The sequence below is a fragment of the Pygoscelis adeliae genome, unplaced genomic scaffold, assembly GCF_000699105.1.
Source record: "Pygoscelis adeliae isolate BGI_AS28 unplaced genomic scaffold, ASM69910v1 Scaffold436, whole genome shotgun sequence".
In the NCBI taxonomy this organism is placed as follows: Eukaryota; Metazoa; Chordata; class Aves; order Sphenisciformes; family Spheniscidae; genus Pygoscelis; species Pygoscelis adeliae.
This window is the reverse complement of record NW_008825051.1, coordinates 563353-583267: the sequence shown is the minus strand read 5'-3', so window position 1 is coordinate 583267 and position 19915 is coordinate 563353. Positions and strand designations below refer to the sequence as shown.

At 45.8% G+C, this 19915-nt stretch overlaps 1 protein-coding gene across 1 annotated transcript in view; it reads left to right on the top strand.

Annotated features, from left to right (window-relative positions):
- EHMT1 (euchromatic histone-lysine N-methyltransferase 1) overlaps positions 1 to 19915 on the top strand; it is a 74736-nt gene that overhangs the window by 12884 nt on the left and 41937 nt on the right. Inside the window, exons 3-4 of the mRNA XM_009326355.1 lie at positions 9123 to 9679; positions 12320 to 12361. Of these exons, the coding sequence (XP_009324630.1) occupies positions 9123 to 9679; positions 12320 to 12361 (599 nt within the window). The remainder of the gene's footprint in view (positions 1 to 9122; positions 9680 to 12319; positions 12362 to 19915) is intronic.

Here is a 19915-nt window from a genome sequence, read left to right as displayed (position 1 = left end):
GATGTCCCTGCCCACGGCAGGGGGGTTGGACTAGGTGACCTTTAAAGGTCCCCCCCAACCCAAACTATTCCATGATTCTGTGATTCTGTGATGTGTGGGAATGGGAATCTGCACAAGTCTGCTGGTGCTTCTGGGTTTTAGTTTAGGCTGAGCTGCTGCAGCAGACTGATTGTGGGTTTGGTGGGAGCCATGGCCTGCAATGTAAAACTAGATCTGTTCTGGATTTTGTTCCCTTTGGGAAAATCCCCTTGGCATGTTATCTGTCAGTATTGAACCTGGCATCTAAAACTTTCAGAGGCTTTAACTTGCAGATCCAAAGGCTGACTAAAGGTGCTGTTTGGGCTGAAGACTTAGTGCGAATTACTCTGTTTTTCCCTGGTTTTAGTCCCCTTTGACTCAGAAGGGTACCGATACTGAGGTCAGTATTCCCCATTTGAACTGTGTTAGCACGTACCACAGCTCTGCTGCTGCCTCTCTGAATGGCCTTTTACAAGTTACACCTCTACGTACAAACTTGTGCTTTCTCTGTGTCCAAGATAGGCCAGGAAATTCGGGTAGCTTGCAGCCTTGAATGAGATTTAGGGGTCTGTCCCCCAAGCGAGGCACATCAGCACCGCTGCAGTAGTGCCTGCGACTGCTGTCTGGCTCCACCACTGATGAAGATCATCATGGTGGAGATCTCTCTGAAGATCTGTTGCCAGGAAGGCTCATGCTCTTGTGGGGCAATAGCTGAGCTGTCCCAGTTTATGATCTGCTGTTTTGAGGCAATGCATCCCCTTTCTTGGTTGTCCTCAGCGTGCCAGCCTGTCATTTGTGACAACTCAGTAGCTGCTGCCCCAGGGGACGAGCCGTCAGTGCCGTCGGGCTGGGGCAGGGAGCTGGGTGGGTGCTCTCGGGGAGCAGCCTGGAGGTCGACGGTCCTTGGGTGGGCAGTTGTGGTGTTTTGTTTTTTGTTCCTCGAGTGGAAGGTATTGCAGAAATGCACTGTTGTTACCAGCTGGCATGTCCTCTTCTGGCTTCATCCTGGCACTGATAAAGAGAAATAATTGAACTATAAATTTAACATACATCTGTAGGAACAAGATTTTTGCGTTTTCCCAGTGCTTTCATTTTCAATTCTAGGGTTGAGTCCCAGCCTGCGTAAAGCCCAGTGTAAGTTGCTCATTAGACTCAGTGTCCCCTTCTGTGTAAAATTGCTCAATACAGATAGAAAAAAAAGCTGCGGGTGAGACTGTGTTTTGTTGTCCGTGGGGAAATGTTCCAGTTCAGTTTTACATGTGGGTGTGAGTTTAGGTCCTTCTTTCCCTTTTGACAGGGAGGGGAAAGGGGCAGGGAGATGGAAGAGATGGGCGGAAAAAAGCTGCTTTTGTGTTTTACTAGGCCATGTTGTCTTTAGTCAGCCTCAGAGAGAAACTAATGAAAAAGTGGTTTCTTTGCAAGAATTGCAAGTGATTTCATTTCTCCTAATGTACATAGGTCCTAACTCTGTGCTGCATCTCACTTGAGCTTTCAAGGCAAACCACTCCTGTTCTGATTCCTCAGCCCCAGAGATGGAAAGTTCCACTAAAGCAGCAGCACGAAGGAGCAGGAAGGGGACTTGGTAACCAAGTTCTCCATTAGCCTCGGTGTTTGGGAGGCTTCACCTGAGGCAGCTGTTTTGCAAGAGCAAGGCTGCTGGAGCGTAGCGCTGGATGAGACATGCACAGTCACTTTGCTCTCAAATAAACTTAAAACTGCTTTTAGAGAGTGTCAGGGTTTTAAATTCCTGGAGCGGCCTTTTTTCCCTATTTTTTTTGTTTCTTTTTTTCCCTCTTATTGCAGATAGGAAGCTGCCACGAGTGAGGAAAGTGCTGCTTTTCACTGAGCAGCTGCAACCTTTGCATTCCCAGGTGCAGAGATGGCTGCTTTAAAAGGAAAAAAAGAATAATCTCACCTCACCGTACTCAGCACTGGGATGCCCTGCTGAGACTGACGGCCAGGATACCAGACAGAGCAAAATTTTAGATATTTTAGATATTCACCCAGATGTGCACCCAGGTGCTCCCTGTGTTCAACAGCCCTGCTGCGGGGAGGCTGTGCCCCATGGCAGACAGGCTGCGGCAGCAGGAGAAACACGCTCGGAGCCCGGCAGCCCCAGAGCAGGAGCATCCCTCAGTTATGGACGAGCTCAGGGCCTCGTGGCCAGTGCTGTAACACCGTGGACCCGATCCCACGGCAAAGGAACAAATTAATTTCACGCAGGCTGTTAAACTGCTTTCAGTCACCACCGGTATTCACGGGCAGCCCACCGGCGAGATGCTGAATCCCATTTACCTGACCTCAGTATGATCTCAGTATTGAGCATTAACAGCAGAAGTTGTTCTTGTTTTTTCATTTTTTTACTTTTTTTTTCCTGTTTTGACTCTTGGTGTGTCTGATGGGAGGTGGGAAGCGGTGACACTGCTGCAGGGTGACAGTGCTCCAGGGCACTGGGAGGAGTGGCACTTACATTTTGGAAATACAGGGCCAGGCTCTTGGATGGATATCACACACCTTCATGGATTTAAAAGGGTGGGGGGAAGAAGAGACCATCGATAACTCGCCTCAGAGAAGAACTTTGGCCTGAAACACTTAATTCTCTTCATTTCTTGGCTTCAACATGCTCCGCTTTTTGGCTTGAATGGTAGAGGCGGTGCTTTCCCTTCCGATGGATACAGGATCTCTAACAACCAGTTCTGTATGGTTTCAGTCCCCATCTCTGTCATCCTCTTTATGTCAGCTGGGCTTCTCTCTGCTTTACAATTTTCTTTTTTTTTTTTCACTTTGAGGAGGAAGTGGGGAGGGAACTGTTGTAACACAAGAATTATAAGCAGGTGCATTTCTCACTTTTAAAAGTTTATCCAGCAGGACAGTTGGGTATTGAATAAATGACTATGGTATCTGTGGTGTTTTAAAGATGATCTGCAAAGTGCTTAAGGTAAAAAAATCTGTGAAGTGTGTATATATAAAGATAAATGTATGCAGTACTTACTTGTACTGCCATTGAAAATCGTGAGCTTTTCATTTAAGCTCTGTCTCTGCTTCGTTCAGAGTTTGATGTTTCTCTTGCAGCAGCTGAAGCCTCGTGGCTCTGCTGAAAGCACAGAGCTGCCCTGTGCTCTGTGCTGGGGGTGCTCGAAATGCATGGAAAATATCGTGCAAGACACGGGCAGTTGGGTGTCTCGCCTCTACCAGTGCTCAGCACCAAGATGGTCAGAAAAACGTGTAAAAGTTCCAGATCAGATAATAGTGCATTCGCTTGTAGGATAATTTCTTTTCTTTCTTTCTTTCTTTCTTTCTTTCTCCCCCCCGACCTAGTGATGATTGCATTTTGGCCTGGAGTATAAGGGCTCATTACGCTTGCATATTTTTCTTATTTTGTCTCACTGAGCAGTGAGATCTGAATTTAAAAAATATATTTAGGACTTTATTTTTTTCAGAGCACTCTCAAAGTAATACAGAGTTTTGAACTGATCATTTGGCTGCCTGCATAGGGAAAGTTTCTGGTGGCTACTCATCCCCTGTGGTCTCTGCAGTGGCGATCCGGTTCCCTCTGGCTGTGGCCAGGACGGCTGGTGGGGACCGTAGTGCATCTGTTAGACAGGCTCTGCCCACGGGCAGGTTTTGGCAGGCTGAACCGAGCTCCGGAGCAGGACCGGAGCCAGGTCCAGCTCTGCTGGAAGGGCTGGAAACCCAACGGGCAAAGGCAGTGGAGAGGAACCAGCATTGCAGGAGTCTGGGCTGGGAGAGCAGAGGTGGGTTTCGTTTTGCCTAATTTAGGATTTTTTTTTGAAGTTATCATTCTAATTCTGAACTAGTCCAGCTCATTTCTGCTTCACGTGATAGGCATGTCCAGGTGGTGATTAGTTTATCCAAAGATAGATGTCTAAAGTCAGACTGTGCTTTTTGAGCTGTCGGCTTCTTTCTGTTGGTTGCAATGGTGGCTTAAGGGCACCATGGAGTTTGAGATGTCTTTTAGACACCTAAAATGAGATGAGGTGTCCTCATCCTGTCTGACTTAGCTTCTCCCCTGCTTTCCTAAGATTCTGTTCTTTTCATGGGAATTTTAATTCAATTTTGAATGATGGTGTTTGATGTTAAGAAGAAAGCTTAAGACTGAAACTTCTGCAGAGGGTCTGCCCGAGCCTGGGGAGGGGTGTGAACTCTTCCTTGCTCTCAGTGAGTTGTCAATTCAGAGAAGTGATTTAAATATATTACTGATTATTCTTTGCCACGTGGAGTCGCAGGGATAATGTATCTGCATAATTTTCTGAGTCTTAAATTCCTTGTGTCACTAAAATGTAGCCAGCTCCTAAAAGATAGACCTTGACTGAAGTTTGTTTCAACTTGGTGTCAACCTCAGATACCTACCTGGGAGAACGGGCACTGTAACAGAAAATAAATCTCTTGGGCAAGTTACCCGTCCTACACGTTGCTGGATTTTAGATTAATACCAAATGTTTGGATCGGGGTGCAGGCAGCGTTGTGGTCGATGTGACAAGCTTTTACTGCTGCATATGGCGTAGGGGATGCATAAGGGAGCTCTGAAAATACTAGGATGCTTCTAGTAGATGAGGTTACGCTTCCGTGGACATGGCTATATCTTTCTACCTTTTATTTTTTTTAATTAAAGGATGGTTGTGGATTAAGGAACAACGAGGGACTTGGAGAGAAAAGTGAATACGGAGGAAACATAGTTTTGCTCTATTTAGAAGAAATGAATACTGTCAGGTTGTAAAGTTTTAGAGAAATACCGATTCGGGGGTTTTATTCACTTGCACTTGCAGTGCACAAGAGCAGAAAAGCTGTTGAACAGCATTTTCAAGAGAGCTCGTTGCTATGAGGTGTATTTGAAATCAAGATTTTAGCAGGTTTGCAGTGAAACTTATTTTTTTTTATAATGGAAAAGGGGAGATGAAAAGGTCATGTCAGGAACAAGTGTTTCTTTAGCTGTCTGGTGGTGTTGAAGAACGTCTGTAGGCTGTTTTATTGAGTATTTCTCCATTGTGAGGTTCCTGCTGTCTCTAGTTTGTGTTCCCATCCCCATCTATAGGCCAAATTTCATCAAAAGTGTAAATATATATTGAATTTGTGTCTATTCAGCAATGCTTGTAAATGTGCACTCAGTGCATCTAAGACTTACTGAACGTGGTCAGACCTGCAGACGTGTCCCTGTTACACGAGGATGGAGCACGGAGTTAGAGGCAGAGCATCATGGCAAGTGGAGCGGTAGCCTAGCCTGGGATGGCAACTCCGATTTCCTATTACCAGACCAGGTATTTTGGTTGTGAAAACCAGACTAGCTTACTTGGGTTGCCACATCTTACTCAGCAACGTAGCTCCTGACATAAACTAGTTCTTCATGGGGGTCTCTTTAATTCGATGTTCAGGAAGGACCTTGGGATGACGAGCTCCTGCAGTCGGTGGGTTGGCTGTGGTGCTTCTTGCTTTAGGACTGTGCTGTACAGGAACTCAGTCAACTCAGTCTGTAGAAAACAATGCTATTCCAAAGCATTTACAAATTTACCTTAGTGCTGCCAAAAAAGGGAGCAGGAGGATGGAGATGATCTTTCCCCAAAGAAGCTTGTCCCAGCAGCTCAGGACAGCCTTGCCTGCAGTGTCTCAGACCTGTCGGAGGCTGGAGAGGGGCGTAGTCACTCTTCCCATTCAGTCCTTGGCCTCTGCTGATTCTTGCCAGCCAGCAAGCCGTGTGATGCCAGTTGCCATAACAAGGTTTTGTCGTATGGATGCGTGTCCATTAGGTGCCGAATTGTGACACTCCGCAATGCGTTTCGCTCGGCCGGCTGAGCGGTGGCAGCACCGATGGTCGGGGCTGGAGCTGGAAGCTGTAGGACCTTGCTTTGCCCTGCGCCGTGTGCAGTCGTTTATGGCAGGGCAGAGTGGGTGTGTAATCCTGTTAAAACAAAACCATACCCCTGACGACGGCTGTCAAGTTCTCCAGTTCTGTGCAACTTCAGGGACTATGAAATTTCATATCTTTGTTTTGTCAAATCTCTAGTCATACAGATTTGGAAGTCTGGTGCCTGTTTATAGGGGATTGATGGCACTTCCACAGTCAATCAGATTGCATTTTGCACACTTAATAAGAGTGTGTGTGTGGGAAGACTGTATGTGGGATTTTAATTTTAGCCTCATAGATTTTTCATAAAGTCCATGATGCTTTCTGGAGTAATGCAGTTATTCTTTCCCCTAGGGCAGTGCTCTAATTTACCTTGTTTTGGTTGCCTTCATGGCAGGCAGAGCAATTCTTGCCCTCTGCTTATTCAGTTTATCTAATAGTCAGCCACTGAAGTTATTTGACTGCTCTGGTGGGAGTGCGCAGTATTTAAATCAACAAATATTGAAGGCTTCATTCGGCCAGGTGCCTAGTGCTGAGCACTAGAAACCTCCATCTGTGGTTAGGGAGCTCATTTTTTGTTTTCTTCTGGCACTGACTTTGCTGAAATAATTCTTTTAGTGGCCACAGCATGGTCTTTTATAGACACCAAATGCAGAAAGAGAAACAAGTATTGAAAGAATAAGGACGTAGCTGTTGCCTCCCTCTGCCCAAGACTTTTTAAATAGTTAAACAACAGTGAAAAAACTAGCACTTTATCTTTTCCCAGTCAGAGTCATTGCTATCCAAAACAAACCCTTGTGCTTTCAGAGCTTTCAGGACACAGAAGGTGATCTGGGTGCCGTGAGAGGGCAGCAGATGGAGGTGATGACTTCGAGTCCTGCTTGGAGAGCCACTCAATTACTGCCTACCGGAGGTGGGGTTTCTGCCTCTGCCCCCCTGCATGTGCTCCGGTGAGCACCGGTGAGCTCTTTGTGGAGGTTTTGGAGCTCATTTTGGAGGCTCTGAGCTGGCAGAGCCCATGTGGGAGGCAGTTGCAGGCTGAGCTGCCTGGGTTTGGGGGGAATGGACTGCTTCGTGCAGGTGTCTCATCAGGAAAAATGGCCAGAGTTGAACCCCAGTGAAGAGTTACCACTTGTCACCAGGTTTTGAAGACACTTTCCAGCAAGATGCTTAGTGCCCAATATCTGTGGCTTTCAGTTTGAAACATGGGGCAGGACTAGGACTGTCCCCCTTCTAATTTACAGGTAGGACTAGGCTGGAGCAGGTTGAGCGCTGCATCAGTTCTTTGAGACCCACCTGGACAGAGCCTGATCAACCTGGTTTGAATTCAGCGTTGACCATGCTTCGAGCTGGAGGTTGGATTGGATGCTCTTAAGTGTATTCACCAGTTCTAAGAGGGCTGTCAGTTTGATGCAGGAAATGTTTGTCTTTAAATCCCAGATGAGCACCAAAAACCAGGAATTTTGGGGAGTAACATGGTTGTTGCAGGTACTAGAATGCATTGGTTTTAGAGACTAGATCTGCAAATGCTGTTTGTGCAGAAATCGATATCAAACAGATCTTTTAGGTCAACCCAATGGTAAGGAGATGAACTGAATTAATGCATTAAAAAGGGGGTGGAAAGAAGGGGGTGGGTAGGCCCTCAAATAGTTGGGGGGAGATTTTTTCCCAGTTGTCACAAACTGGAAAGGGAATTTGGTGCTTTCTGGGAAGAGCTGTTCGGTGAGCTGTGCAGCGCTGCTCCTCCAGACTCACCCAGCCCTGCTGGTGTTGGCACTGAGCTGTGAGTGCTCAGGGGCACGCAGCAAAGCCCTGCAGAGCTCGGCTTTGAACCATGAGCCCAGGTGTGTTGGACTTGACATCTCGGGATGCAGGATCTTGCTTTAGCCTCGCATGAGGTTTTTGCCAGGTCAGCAGAGGCATTCAGAATATTGTTTTCCTTGAGTGTTTGGGCTCCAAGAGCAGCGTGAAGTGAGATACTGATATCCAGCGTGCTGGTCTGGCTTGCAAAGTTGTCCTCTGGTTTGACTCTGGGCCCTTCTGAATACTGTAGGCAAAAATTGCTTTGATTCGAGCTGGTCGTAAATCAGTCCTACCTGCTCTGACAGCCCACTTGGACAAAGCTTTTGCTGGTGCTTCTTGTGATGCTTTTCATAACTGTCTGGTCTCTGGAAGGAAAACAATACAAGGAATCCCTAACAGCAGGTTGATTTAATAGTTTTACTGAACGTGCCAGTGAATTGTTATCACTCCTGGTTGCCTGGGGAGCTGCTAGTTTGTCATGTTGGAAACCTTTCTGCAAGTACATAGCATTCATACTTGGATTTTTTCAGCTCAGGTCTGAAATCTCTGATGGGACAAATTCATTGATGGGGGGAGCATGGAAATATTTGGAAGGGAGGAAAAAAAAAACCTTTTTACATGCACACTCCTGTTTTATCTGTGCGTGAGCTTTTAGTCAGTCTGCAAAAATCTCGTTGCATTTGAATCATGTCATTATTTTAGTCTAAAATTGCATTTAACATGCTTCACCCCTGTGTTTACTCTGGCTATTGCCTCTGAAATGACACCATGAATCCTTCTCCTGTGCTCCTTCACCCCAGTGAAAGAGCCAGTCTCCACTGGATGACATTTCCAAGAGAGCTGTGATTGCCAGGTAGTTATTCCTTGCAACATTTCGTGTAGCAGCAGGGCCCTGATGTAGACATCTGGCTGCTGAGCTGTGTCTGTGCCACAAAAACTTGCCTGTACAGCCCTACCAGCAAGCTTTTCTTGTGTCAATCTGGCATTGGGAAGGGCTTTGCCGGAGATCTGAATGAAAGATTGGGCAGCGTTTTGTTTGACATGCGAGGTGTTGACATATGGTCCAATAAATGTAGTTATTGGAAAAGCTAAAGATAATATTTACCTTGAAAAATCCATAGTTGGGAATAAATGGCCACATCTGCAGCTGAGGCAAGTGAGAATGAGTGCGCTGCTTTCAACTGAGCCACCCACCCCAATTTTCACCATCTGAGGATCCAGGCAAGGCGGTCAGGTAGGTGAGTGAGCAACCTAAATGGATGGAGATGTGTGTGTGTATATGTGTGTGTGTGTATATATATATATATCAAGCAGTTTTCTGGGGGAGAGGTTTGCTCTTCATTAGCGCTGTAAGTAGCTGTACCTTCTCTTTGGAGTTTTGATACCGCTTGTGACCCTTTTCTTTCTCTCCTCTTCCTCCTTATCCTCCCTCTTTCTCCAGGGTTTAATGCCATGGCTGCAGATGAAAGTGCTACAGAAAAGCAAGCGGGGGAACCAAAAATGGCAGTAGACGGTGAAACCAACGGTTCCTGTGAGCACAGCGAAGCTGGTAGCCACCCAAACCCAGCTAAAAACACTCAGGACAATACGAAAGTGAGCCAGCAGGACTCTAGTACTAAATTAAATAGGATAGCAGAAAATGGCATTTCTGAACGAGATGGCGAGACTGGGAAGCAAAACCATATGAAAGCTAATGACTTCACACAGACTTCTGTAACAGGGAGCAATGGATATATTCTAACCAAGCAGATGGCACAGGAGCAACCTCTAAGGACTACCAGCACCTTTGCTTCTCTCACCGGCCATGCTGCAAAAACCCTTCCAGGAGGAGCAAGCAAAGGGAGAACTGTGGGCTCCTTTTCTCAGATGCAAGCCACGATGCCAACCAAGCTCGGGGAGGGCAGTAAGGACATGGATGCTAAAAAAGCCACCACTGCTAACACTGAAGTCAAGGTCCACAGAGCACGGAAGACAATGCCTAAACCCACCCCTAGCCTGGTAATGTATATGCCCAGCAGTCAGTGCTGCTGCTGCTGCGATTGCTCTTGGCTTTCTTTGAGCGCGTGAGAGGGATACCTTGCTGCACGGGAACATGTGTAATTCGGAGGTGTCCCACTGAATGGATTGATTTTTATTTTTTTTTTTAATATAAATTCCCCCCCCCTTCCTACAGAGAGGCAGAGGTGTTAAAATAGAGTCACATGGCCACCATCAGCTCTCTTCCCCAATGTGTTTCTAAATATATAATTGATCAATTACCTTCCCCAACAGATCTATGTGAGACACTAAATGGCCTTTCTCTCTTGGCTGTATTGCTCATCAGCCGTCTGCTGAAATCCAGAGCTGCTTGTGAAACAAATTAGATTTCTTATAAGTTCGACCCAAAGGAAATTAAGCATAGCATGTTAACTTGAGGCTTCTCCTAAGCTTGGAAGCTGTCAAGAAGCTGATATGTTAGGCAACTTGACTGCATGCCGTATCATTACAGTGGTAAACCAGATGACGTTTTCTCTCTGTGTTGCCTGCAGTAATGCAGCTTGTTCAGAAATCTTCACTCCAGAATCCTTAGGGGTGGATTTACCATCACTTAATAAAACAGAGCTCTGCCTTTTTTTTAGGAGTCAAAAGGAGATGTGAAGCCATCTGGTGCGTTCATGTTACAGTGGGGTCAACAGAAACGGGCCTTTCTTTGTCATTGGCCAAGTTTGGTTCTTTTGGTTATGTTTTTGGTTCTTTTGCCAAAGGTAGGGAATAGATACTGGAACAGGCAGGTCTCCACTACGAGCACTTGGTCTCCAGCCCTGTGACACTTCATATTTAACTACAGTGAGCTAGATCCCCTCATTGTGCTATGTCTAATGATGGAGAGAGACTGGCCTTTGGGTATCCTGCACCTAGGTCAAGGAAAGGATTGTGAGCCCTGCTCGGCAATGCGAGTCACACCCAGTAATAAATGGGAAGCTGCTGCAGCTTTGTAAAGGTTGGTGCAATGGATTGCTGTTAGCTACCAGCGTATTATGGACCGGCAAATGCAAAGTGATCCTCAGATGTCACCCACATGTTGCAGCACAGCAATAATATGATGTGAAGCTCTCAAAGCTGTGAATCGCTGTGGTCTGGAGCAGGGGAAGAGAGGGGGAAAAAAAAAAAAAAAGAGGGGGGGCCCCCTGCCAGCCACAGATGGGGAAAGGTGCCCTTGGCTGCGGCACCGCCTGTGCCTCCGGAAGCAGGTGGGGAGTCCAAAGAGCACACGAAGATTAGAAACCTCGTGGGCACCCAGCCTCAATAGTAGGGCAGAAACCACGCCTGCCATGATTTCCCAACCATTCTCCCAAACCGCTGATTTCCCCTCTGTCTTCCCCTGATTGCATTTGAATTCTCTCGCTCTCGCACCCCTGCTGTGTTTTCTGGCTAGCAAGTGGGGAAGCCCAGATGCAATACATGCAGCCTGATGAAAATCTCGCATAAGGCTGTCTCTTACCCAAACAAGGCTTTGCAACTGAAACTGCCTTGCAGCTTGCCTCCAGCAGCCTGTTGTGCTCTTAAATTAGGCCAGGCAAACCCCCAGACCCTTCTGGAATTTGACAGGGAGAGATCCCTTGGGGCTGAGCAATTGAAGGAGGCAATTCCCTTCTAAAAGATGACTGCTAGGTTAGGAGGGAGTGTTTTCCTCATTCATATTTTATGATACATCAAAAGAATATTTTTACGCAACCCCTTGGGCTTCAAGGTTTGTCTCTAGAAAGCTGTGTGCAACGTTAGCGAATGCTTGCAGCGCTCTGTTACATGAGTAGTTGCTGTGATGGTGCTATTGATTGTTATTTGCTCACACGGTAACAGCAGCTTCAAAAACCAAAGCCTGCAGTTGTTGGGCCGCTCTAGAAAGTTCATAGCCTGTCCTCAGCACCTCTGGCCATTTCCCTTGGGCTTAAAATAGGGAGAGCAACAAAATTCACAGGAAGGGTGGCAAGAAGAGGCTGTTCCCATGTTCTCCACTCAAGCCTCTGTATCTGAATGTGAACCCAAGATTTGATCTCATTTCTGCAAGACAATAAAACATCTGTTTTATTCAGCCTTCCTGATAATTACTACCTAATTTTTCCCCATTGTCTTCCGAATTTACATGCTATTTTCTTTTGAGTAGCAGAGTCCTTGCTAGTTGTCATTTTTCTGTCCTGATTATTTCTTTGTTGAGCTGCTTATAAGAGGCTCGTCAGCACAGCATTGCAGTAACTTTTCATGCACCAGCCTCACACCTTTTCCCCTTCAAAAACACCATGATAGCAGGTGCTGTATTCCAGGAAATAAATTGCGGAAATCACCCAGAAGTTGATGTTACAGGACACAGTAGTTTTCTTTGCTAATATTTTTTAGAGCATTGTTGTTTTCTTGGTAGACTGTTGTTGCAGACCTGTGCTGCCTGGGAGAAGGAGGGGAGAGAGGTATTTTGTTGCCTGCAAAGTGTAAACATTTGTTCCCCCTGGCTCCTGCAGAAACCTACTGGGGCCAAAAAAATTATTTTCTGTAATCCGGTAGCTGTCAGGGGACCTTGGTAGCCTTTTCCTGCATATATGGATTGGTCTTTGAAAGGAAGAAAATAATTTTCTCACAAATTTAACCAGCTTTTTCTCTGTTTAGGATTTGCTTCCTGAATTGGGATCGAAGCTGAATCTGAAACAGGTGACAATTTTAATTGATGTTGTCGCATGTTAAGGTGGTTTTTGAACAAAGACCTCAGAAGAGGTGTTGACAGCATCATTTCTGCTCCCCTTCTGAATAGTGCAGTAACACAAGCATTGCACCTTTTGGAAGAATCTTTCTTTTCTTCCTAATCCATTTACAACCCTGTTAAGAACCCAAAAGTTTCCAGGGCCAGGCAACAGACTGAAAGGCAAGTGTGTGTGTGTGTGCGTGTGTCCTGTGCTTGGAGAAGGCCCCTCCTGCTCAGAAACTCCAGTTTCTGAGCGTAGCATCACTAAGACATGTCTGGAAGGGATAAAGGATGATAAAGGTAGTGAAAGCATTGAGATAGGAGGAGCAGATGGCTGAATTGGGAATCCAAGTTATGTTTCCGTTCACTACTTGGCGACCACGAGGCTGTAGTTTGAGGTGTGTGTCGCTGGTGGTATTTTTTTATGCTGTGCAGAGGACCGGGTCAGGGGAACAGAACTGTCAGAAGAAATAGTGCAAAAATGTGTGAAATTAGTATCTCAGCCTGATTCACAGTGTGAGCCCAAGATGTAGGGTACCAGTTTAACTGGGGGAGACAAAGCCTGGGCAGGAAGGAGGAGGTTGGAGCAGGAGATGCTTTGCTTATGTTGGTGTTTCTACCAATATTCATCAAGCTATACCTTTAAGCAGTGTTGCCACTAAATATCTGATCCCAGGATCAGTAAGCTGCTTGTTTTCTATGTGCACACAGGTGTTGCTGTTGCTGTAAAGTATTGTTTTCTGTGTCAGTGCCCAGCAGTACTGCGGCGGTGTGCTGACGTGGTCTGTGGGTTGCTCTGCAGGAGCTCCTGGCCTAAGAACGTCTTGTGTTCATCTCTCGGGGTCAGGCAGGTGGCAGTTGGTGGTTTGCAAGCGTCTGGGATTGCTCAGCAGGCTCAGACCCTCTAATATGCAGAAAACTCAAAACAAAGGGCACGTCCTAATGGGGATGGTGGGGGGGATATTGCCTCCTTGGGGGAAAAAAAAAAATAAAGACGTGTAGATGAGGTGCTTAGGGACATGGTTTAGTGGGCATGGTGGTGTTGGGCCGACGGTTGGACTCGATGATCTTAGAGGTCTTTTCCAACCTTAATGATTCTATAAATGACGAGTACAGGGCGTAGTGGAATAAAGCTCTTCTGATTGCAAGTGCTGCTGTCAGCTTGTCTGAACCTAGAAGGTGCACCCATCGAGGACCCTCTCCAGAGGGGCACCCAGCTGCGCACGGGCGGACTGAAAGTGTGAAGTCCATGTGTGTGAGCTTGGCCACAGTTAAATATCCCCTGTGGGAAATCTCCTTCAGGAGTGACGAGGCTATAGACTACCATTGGACTAATGCTATAGAGGGTTCAGTGCAGAGGGAGGTAGAAAGTGAATGTATATTGTGCAGTACTTTTAATTTCGTATTTAACTGGTTCTGCTTGTGCTGCTGACACAGCCGTGCCGGCTAAAGGTGGCTGCCCCAGCTGCCAACCACAGCCTGCAGAAATAACCGTCCCAGTCCCAGATCCCCAGCAGACCTATTTCTGTCAGGAGGATTGCTATAGAAACTGGTTTGAGCTACCCTGTTTCGTTTTGACTGATGTGTGACACTTCTTTCCCTCGAGCTGCTTGATCTAGGAGGGGACAGGGACGAGGAGTGGGGTGTTCCCTGACCTGTCAGCGTTCACACCTCTGAACGACGCTGGTTCTGAAACCCATTAAATGCAGGTTTGTAGCTTGGTTTATCACAGTCTGCCTGGCAGCCTAAACCCATATGATTTTATGCAGATACGTGACCGCACACAAATCAGTGCAATTGTAATCGAGTCACACCAGAATCGCTCTTCTAAATGGGCACGTGTTAATCTGCAGATAAAAAGGGTGTTAATAGGTGGATCAGCGTTGCAGCTTGTCTGATCTAGATGAAGACCAAAGCCCTGCAGGTTTCTTTTTGTTGCTCCAAGGTAAGGCTTAGGCAGGGGTCAGGATCCTCCGGCAGCTGTGGTGAAATTCGGTAGTGAAAACTATAATTTTGCAGCAGTGGAGGAAAGGGAGAGTAGCACCACTACAGCTCCTACAGGCACTGTCATCTGCTTGTGATAAATTTTTTATAGCAGATGGGTATTTCTTGCTTAAATATCGTTCACCAGTTGTTAGAGGCAGATACCCCTGGGAGCTGCTGCTTTGTGCTGTTCAAAGGCAGCGCCTTGGTACAAATCTCGTTACCCTTCCACATCCGACTGATGGATGGAGAGAAGAGGGTTGCTCTGTGACAGCTGCTGTGTTGCCCGTTGGCAGTGGCAGTTAGTTTAGTCCTCCTGGCTAGTTGGCTTTGGTTTCAAGCTCGTACTGTGCTGGAGATGAAAGTCCTTAAAAGAAGAGAAATAAAACAGCTCGTATGTCTAAGCTGGAGATGATTTCAGGTGTCGAGAGCGAGCGGCAGTCCTTCTGCGGCGCTCTTCAAAGCTTCCCTGCTCCGAAGCAGGACCTGCAGGACCTTTGCCAGCGTCCTTGCACCAACACTCGGATGGAGTTCTGAACTGGTTTCTCTTCGGTCGTTGCTAGCTTGCTTGCTTTGGTAACGGAAAGACCTCTTAATTGCTGGGCTGTGGGAAGAATGCCGTGTGCGGTCTGTCGAACCAACACGGGGTTTAATTAGTGAGGTTTGTTTGTTCTGTATATTTGCTTTTGCAATAAAAAAAAAAAAGGAGGATATTCTGTCTTCTGCCATTTTTAGTAACTTCTTCCTGCTGCTGTAGGGGACTTCTGTGCCAATAATAGAAACATGGTCAGTCCCATTAAAATGTAGAAAGCACTTTAGTTTAATTTTTATAAACACATAAAATATTGTGTTCTTGTCCCAATCTAAGCAGTTTTCTTGACTGTTTTTCTTACAATGGTGTCGGACATAGTTGTGGTCCCATTTTTGCTGTTTCCAGACACAAGCAACTCTGGAAACGTTGGCCCGAGCCTTGGAATAGCTGTCTTCAGCTTCTTGACTCTTCCTTGCAGTGCCCCACATGAAATAGTGACTTTACAGCCTTTCGTGTAGGATGAGCTGATACCACATGTGAAGCTGTGAGAAATGGAGACATTAGCAATGCAGTTTCTCTCTCTATCATTTTTGGTCCTTTCTTGGCCTCCAGTGGTCCACACATGTGGTGGTTAGGACAACATGTGAACACAGGGAGCTCAAACTGCGTCCTGGAGTTGCCTTTGCACGAGATTCTCCTCACTGAACTTCTCTAAAACTGTAGATGAAAACAGAACTGTGCTTTAACTGTGTTAAAAATCTAAGTGTAGTTAGGGAAAAAAGAAGAAGACCACGGCTGTTTTGGACAGGGATAACACACAGCAATGGAGTTTATTTAGGGTCAGGAAAAGTGCTTCTCACCTCTAATTTTGCTGTTTGCAGTGGAGCCCATGTAGGTGTTAGATGAAAGCACCTCTGCTCTCTTGAATGTTTGTTGGTTTAAGTGAAGGAGGATGATCTTCATCCAGTTTCTGAGCAGAGGAGTCTGCTTAGTTAAACATGCGGGCAACTCAAAGTGTGCCTACCCTCGTTAGTATTCTTAGCAGATCAGTCCGTGCCCAACAGATCACTGAAAGCCGTGCATTGCTTTCCCGGCATGGTCGCTTCTGCTCCAGTATTGCCGGTCTGGTATTTTTCACCTTGAGCAGAGGACTCTGGATCTTCAGGAAGTGAAGCAGGATCACGTCAGGATTTGTCACAGCAAAGCGGATGAGTAGGTGTTGATAGCGATTGGCTCCGTTGGGGTCTCTGAAGCACCTGCTATTTGCAACCCCCTTTGTTTGTGCTTTGCCAGCACGAGTGTCCTCTGCTGGGGGAAGGTAGGAGAGGCCGTAAGCCAAGAAGCAGGAGTTTGCTTGGATGGATGCTGGGCTGCAAGCAGCTTTAGAGATACCTGCTTGATGCTGTGCCTTGTGCTAGGAACGGGGAGGGCAGGGGGAACGCATCCATCATGAAAGTGGAAAAAAGTGGCATGTGACAGGAGCATTAATTGCAGTCAGCCGTGCCAGTGACCGCGTAGCCCACGGAGGTGGCTTAGAGCTGGGTCCTACCGACCCCAGGCTGGGGCATGGGGTGGCAGGGCTGGAGGTAGCTGCTCTGCCTGCCCTGCCTGTTCTGCAGGAGAAACCTTTGTCTGAGGTTTTCCTTGGGACAGCCTTTTCCCTAGCAGGAAACTTGCTGGAGCTAAATGGATGTGGTGCGTTTTGAGAAGTCCTCTGATGGTGCTGGGGGTTTGCAGGTGGATCTGTGAGCTTTGTGTTTAAACGGATCACTGTAATTTTTTGTTTCCATTTTGCTTTGATAGGAGTCTGTTGTGCCCCAGGTAGTCTAGCACCCACTCGCCCCACTCCCAAATGCACAGTCCGTCTTTTGTCTTTGCTGCTTTTATTTGAGCCTCTCCTCTGCGGAGAGCTGTCAGGTGCTGGTTGTAACCTGGGCAGCGAAGGATGCTGAATATCTTTGCGAAGAAGGGCCCAGGTATGCTTGAACCAGCTCTTAGCCAGCGTGGTGGGATTTTAAGGAAGAAGAAATTTCCCAGCAGACCGGTGTACCAGATTAGCAAAGCCTCTTTTCTGGGAGTGTTTTAATTTGGAACAGGTAGAGCAGAGCATAAAAGCTCGGTGTAGGAGACCAGGATGGGCTGTACCTACAGGCTCGAGTTAAGGAACTGGCAGAATTCAGAGACATTAGAAATGGGAAAAGAATAAAGTTTCATCCACTAAACACTCTGCTTGCTGGAAGGGTAAAATTTAATAAGAACAGGAAAGATGTAACTGTTTTATCTACCTAAGAATGGAGAAAGATGGTGAGAAAACTGTGTGTGGACTGAGCATATGAGTGCTTTCAAATCTTTACTGATTCTTCCTATTACAATCCTTAGATTTAGGATTATTTATATATGTGTGTGATAGATAGATAGATAGATATGTATGTTCTACTGCTGGCCTGGTCAGCTTCCTGTGCCATCAGGCTGCCTGAGAGATCTGGTCACCTCTCTGCGGGAATTTGTGTCCTTTAGCATTGCTGCATATGCCTCCAAGTAATAATCCAGATCTCACAAGGCTTAATTTGATTTTAAAAACTGTTTTACCAGAATTGTCATGAAAAAGTCACATTTAACAGTTGTCATGCAGCCCTATTGAAGATTTTGAATTTATTTCCATATTGTAATTACAGGGGGAGAGAAAAACCCCAAGCTAATAACATACTACTTTTTAATTTAAAATTTGATTATGTTCTTCCAAACAGCCTGGCATGGTCTGAATGTGAATTCTTGATGTTTGGGAGTAACAGCACGTTTTATCAGAGACCAGTTGCAAGAACCTGCACTTAAAGGACAAAAAATGCAGCCCTTATGTACACTTGTTGCAGGCAGCTCTGCGTCAGATCTGCCTCTCCCAAGCTCATTTTTCTAATTTTAAGTTAAAAACGGAAAGCAGTGGATGTTCCAGGGGACTTGGGAATTCTCAGAATAATCCTGTAGCCAAGAGTTACTGTTAACCTTTAGATCTATAAACTAGGGACTTCTAAGAGGTATAAATAGTATTGTTGAGACTATTATTGGCATGCTGTGCCCAGCACTCCTGACGTACATTTTTTAAGGGGTAGAACAACTGGGAGCAGTCTCAGGAGTGATCCAATGTCCAGTAAATCATCCTATGGACGCTTAATTTGCTCATTCTATTAAACTTATTGAAGAGAAAGTTTTTTAAAGAAAAAAAAAAAAGTTGATCATAGTCCATAAGTATCTACTTGGAGTGAGAATTTCTGATGATACGGGGCTTTTTAATTTAGTTGCAAAAGCATAATGCATTTAATTATTTGACAGTGAGGGCAATTAAGTATTGGAACAACGTATCAAAGGATATGGTAGATTTGTCATCTTTGAAATCGTTAATCCAAGACTAGATGCCTTTTAAGAAAAGATGTGGCAATTCAGCCATAAGTTATGGGCTTGATGCAGGAATCATTGGCAATTATGATGGCCTCTTTATGCAGGTCATTTCTGATTATCATTACAGCTTTTCTGTCTGCAACCAAGTCCTCGCTTTCTGCCAGCAGCGTGCACATGGCAGAGCCATAATTAGGAGAATCAGCCGCTTCCCCATTTGTTCACAAGGTCACATTACTTGAAAGCAGCGTCTAAGAGTGCCTATCTGAACCTGGACTCTGCGTCAGATCTGCCTCTCCCAAGCTCATTTTTCTAATTTTAAGTTAAAAACGGAAAGCAGTGGATGTTCCAGGGGACTTGGGAATTCTCAGAATAATCCTGTAGCCAAGAGTTACTGTTAACCTTTAGATCTATAAACTAGGGACTTCTAAGAGGTATAAATAGTATTGTTGAGACTATTATTGGCATGCTGTGCCCAGCACTCCTGACGTACATTTTTTAAGGGGTAGAACAACTGGGAGCAGTCTCAGGAGTGATCCAATGTCCAGTAAATCATCCTATGGACGCTTAATTTGCTCATTCTATTAAACTTATTGAAGAGAAAGTTTTTTAAAGAAAAAAAAAAAGTTGATCATAGTCCATAAGTATCTACTTGGAGTGAGAATTTCTGATGATACGGGGCTTTTTAATTTAGTTGCAAAAGCATAATGCATTTAATTATTTGACAGTGAGGGCAATTAAGTATTGGAACAACGTATCAAAGGATATGGTAGATTTGTCATCTTTGAAATCGTTAATCCAAGACTAGATGCCTTTTAAGAAAAGATGTGGCAATTCAGCCATAAGTTATGGGCTTGATGCAGGAATCATTGGCAATTATGATGGCCTCTTTATGCAGGTCATTTCTGATTATCATTACAGCTTTTCTGTCTGCAACCAAGTCCTCGCTTTCTGCCAGCAGCGTGCACATGGCAGAGCCATAATTAGGAGAATCAGCCGCTTCCCCATTTGTTCACAAGGTCACATTACTTGAAAGCAGCGTCTAAGAGTGCCTATCTGAACCTGGACTTCAAAGAGTGTTTTTATTGCTCGCTGCTTTTATCCCCTTCCTTTCTCTTGCCTGGATTCCTCTTTCTTTTTTGGTATTTCATCTGTTGCTTCAGAAGTCCCATAAGAAGTATTTTCCCGCAAGTGGAGCAGCACTAAAACATTGCCACCGCAGAGCTTGTAATCTGCTAGCTGTGCTCTTGGTTTTCTGGAGCATCTCTGCCAAACCTGCCTCCTACTCGACAGTTGAGTGGACAGATGTGTGGAGAGGTGTGGATGCAGCTAGGCCATCTGTTAAATATGTAAGAGGGCGAATCCAGTGTAAGATGTCAAATCAGAGTGGCAGCATTTACCTGACTCTCTGCCATTGGAGTCATTGCTACAAAAGGTGCACTGCTGCGGGACATGGGGCTGTAGGAACCCCACTTTCATGCCCAAAGGTGCTGGATGAGACTTCGCATTGAGTACAAGCTCAAATCAGAGCGGGTGCAAGCTGCCTTGGGGCCTGGGAGCCTGGCTCCAGTGACAGGGAGTGCAGGACACAAAATTCTCTTGGGTCTGATCAGGTTTT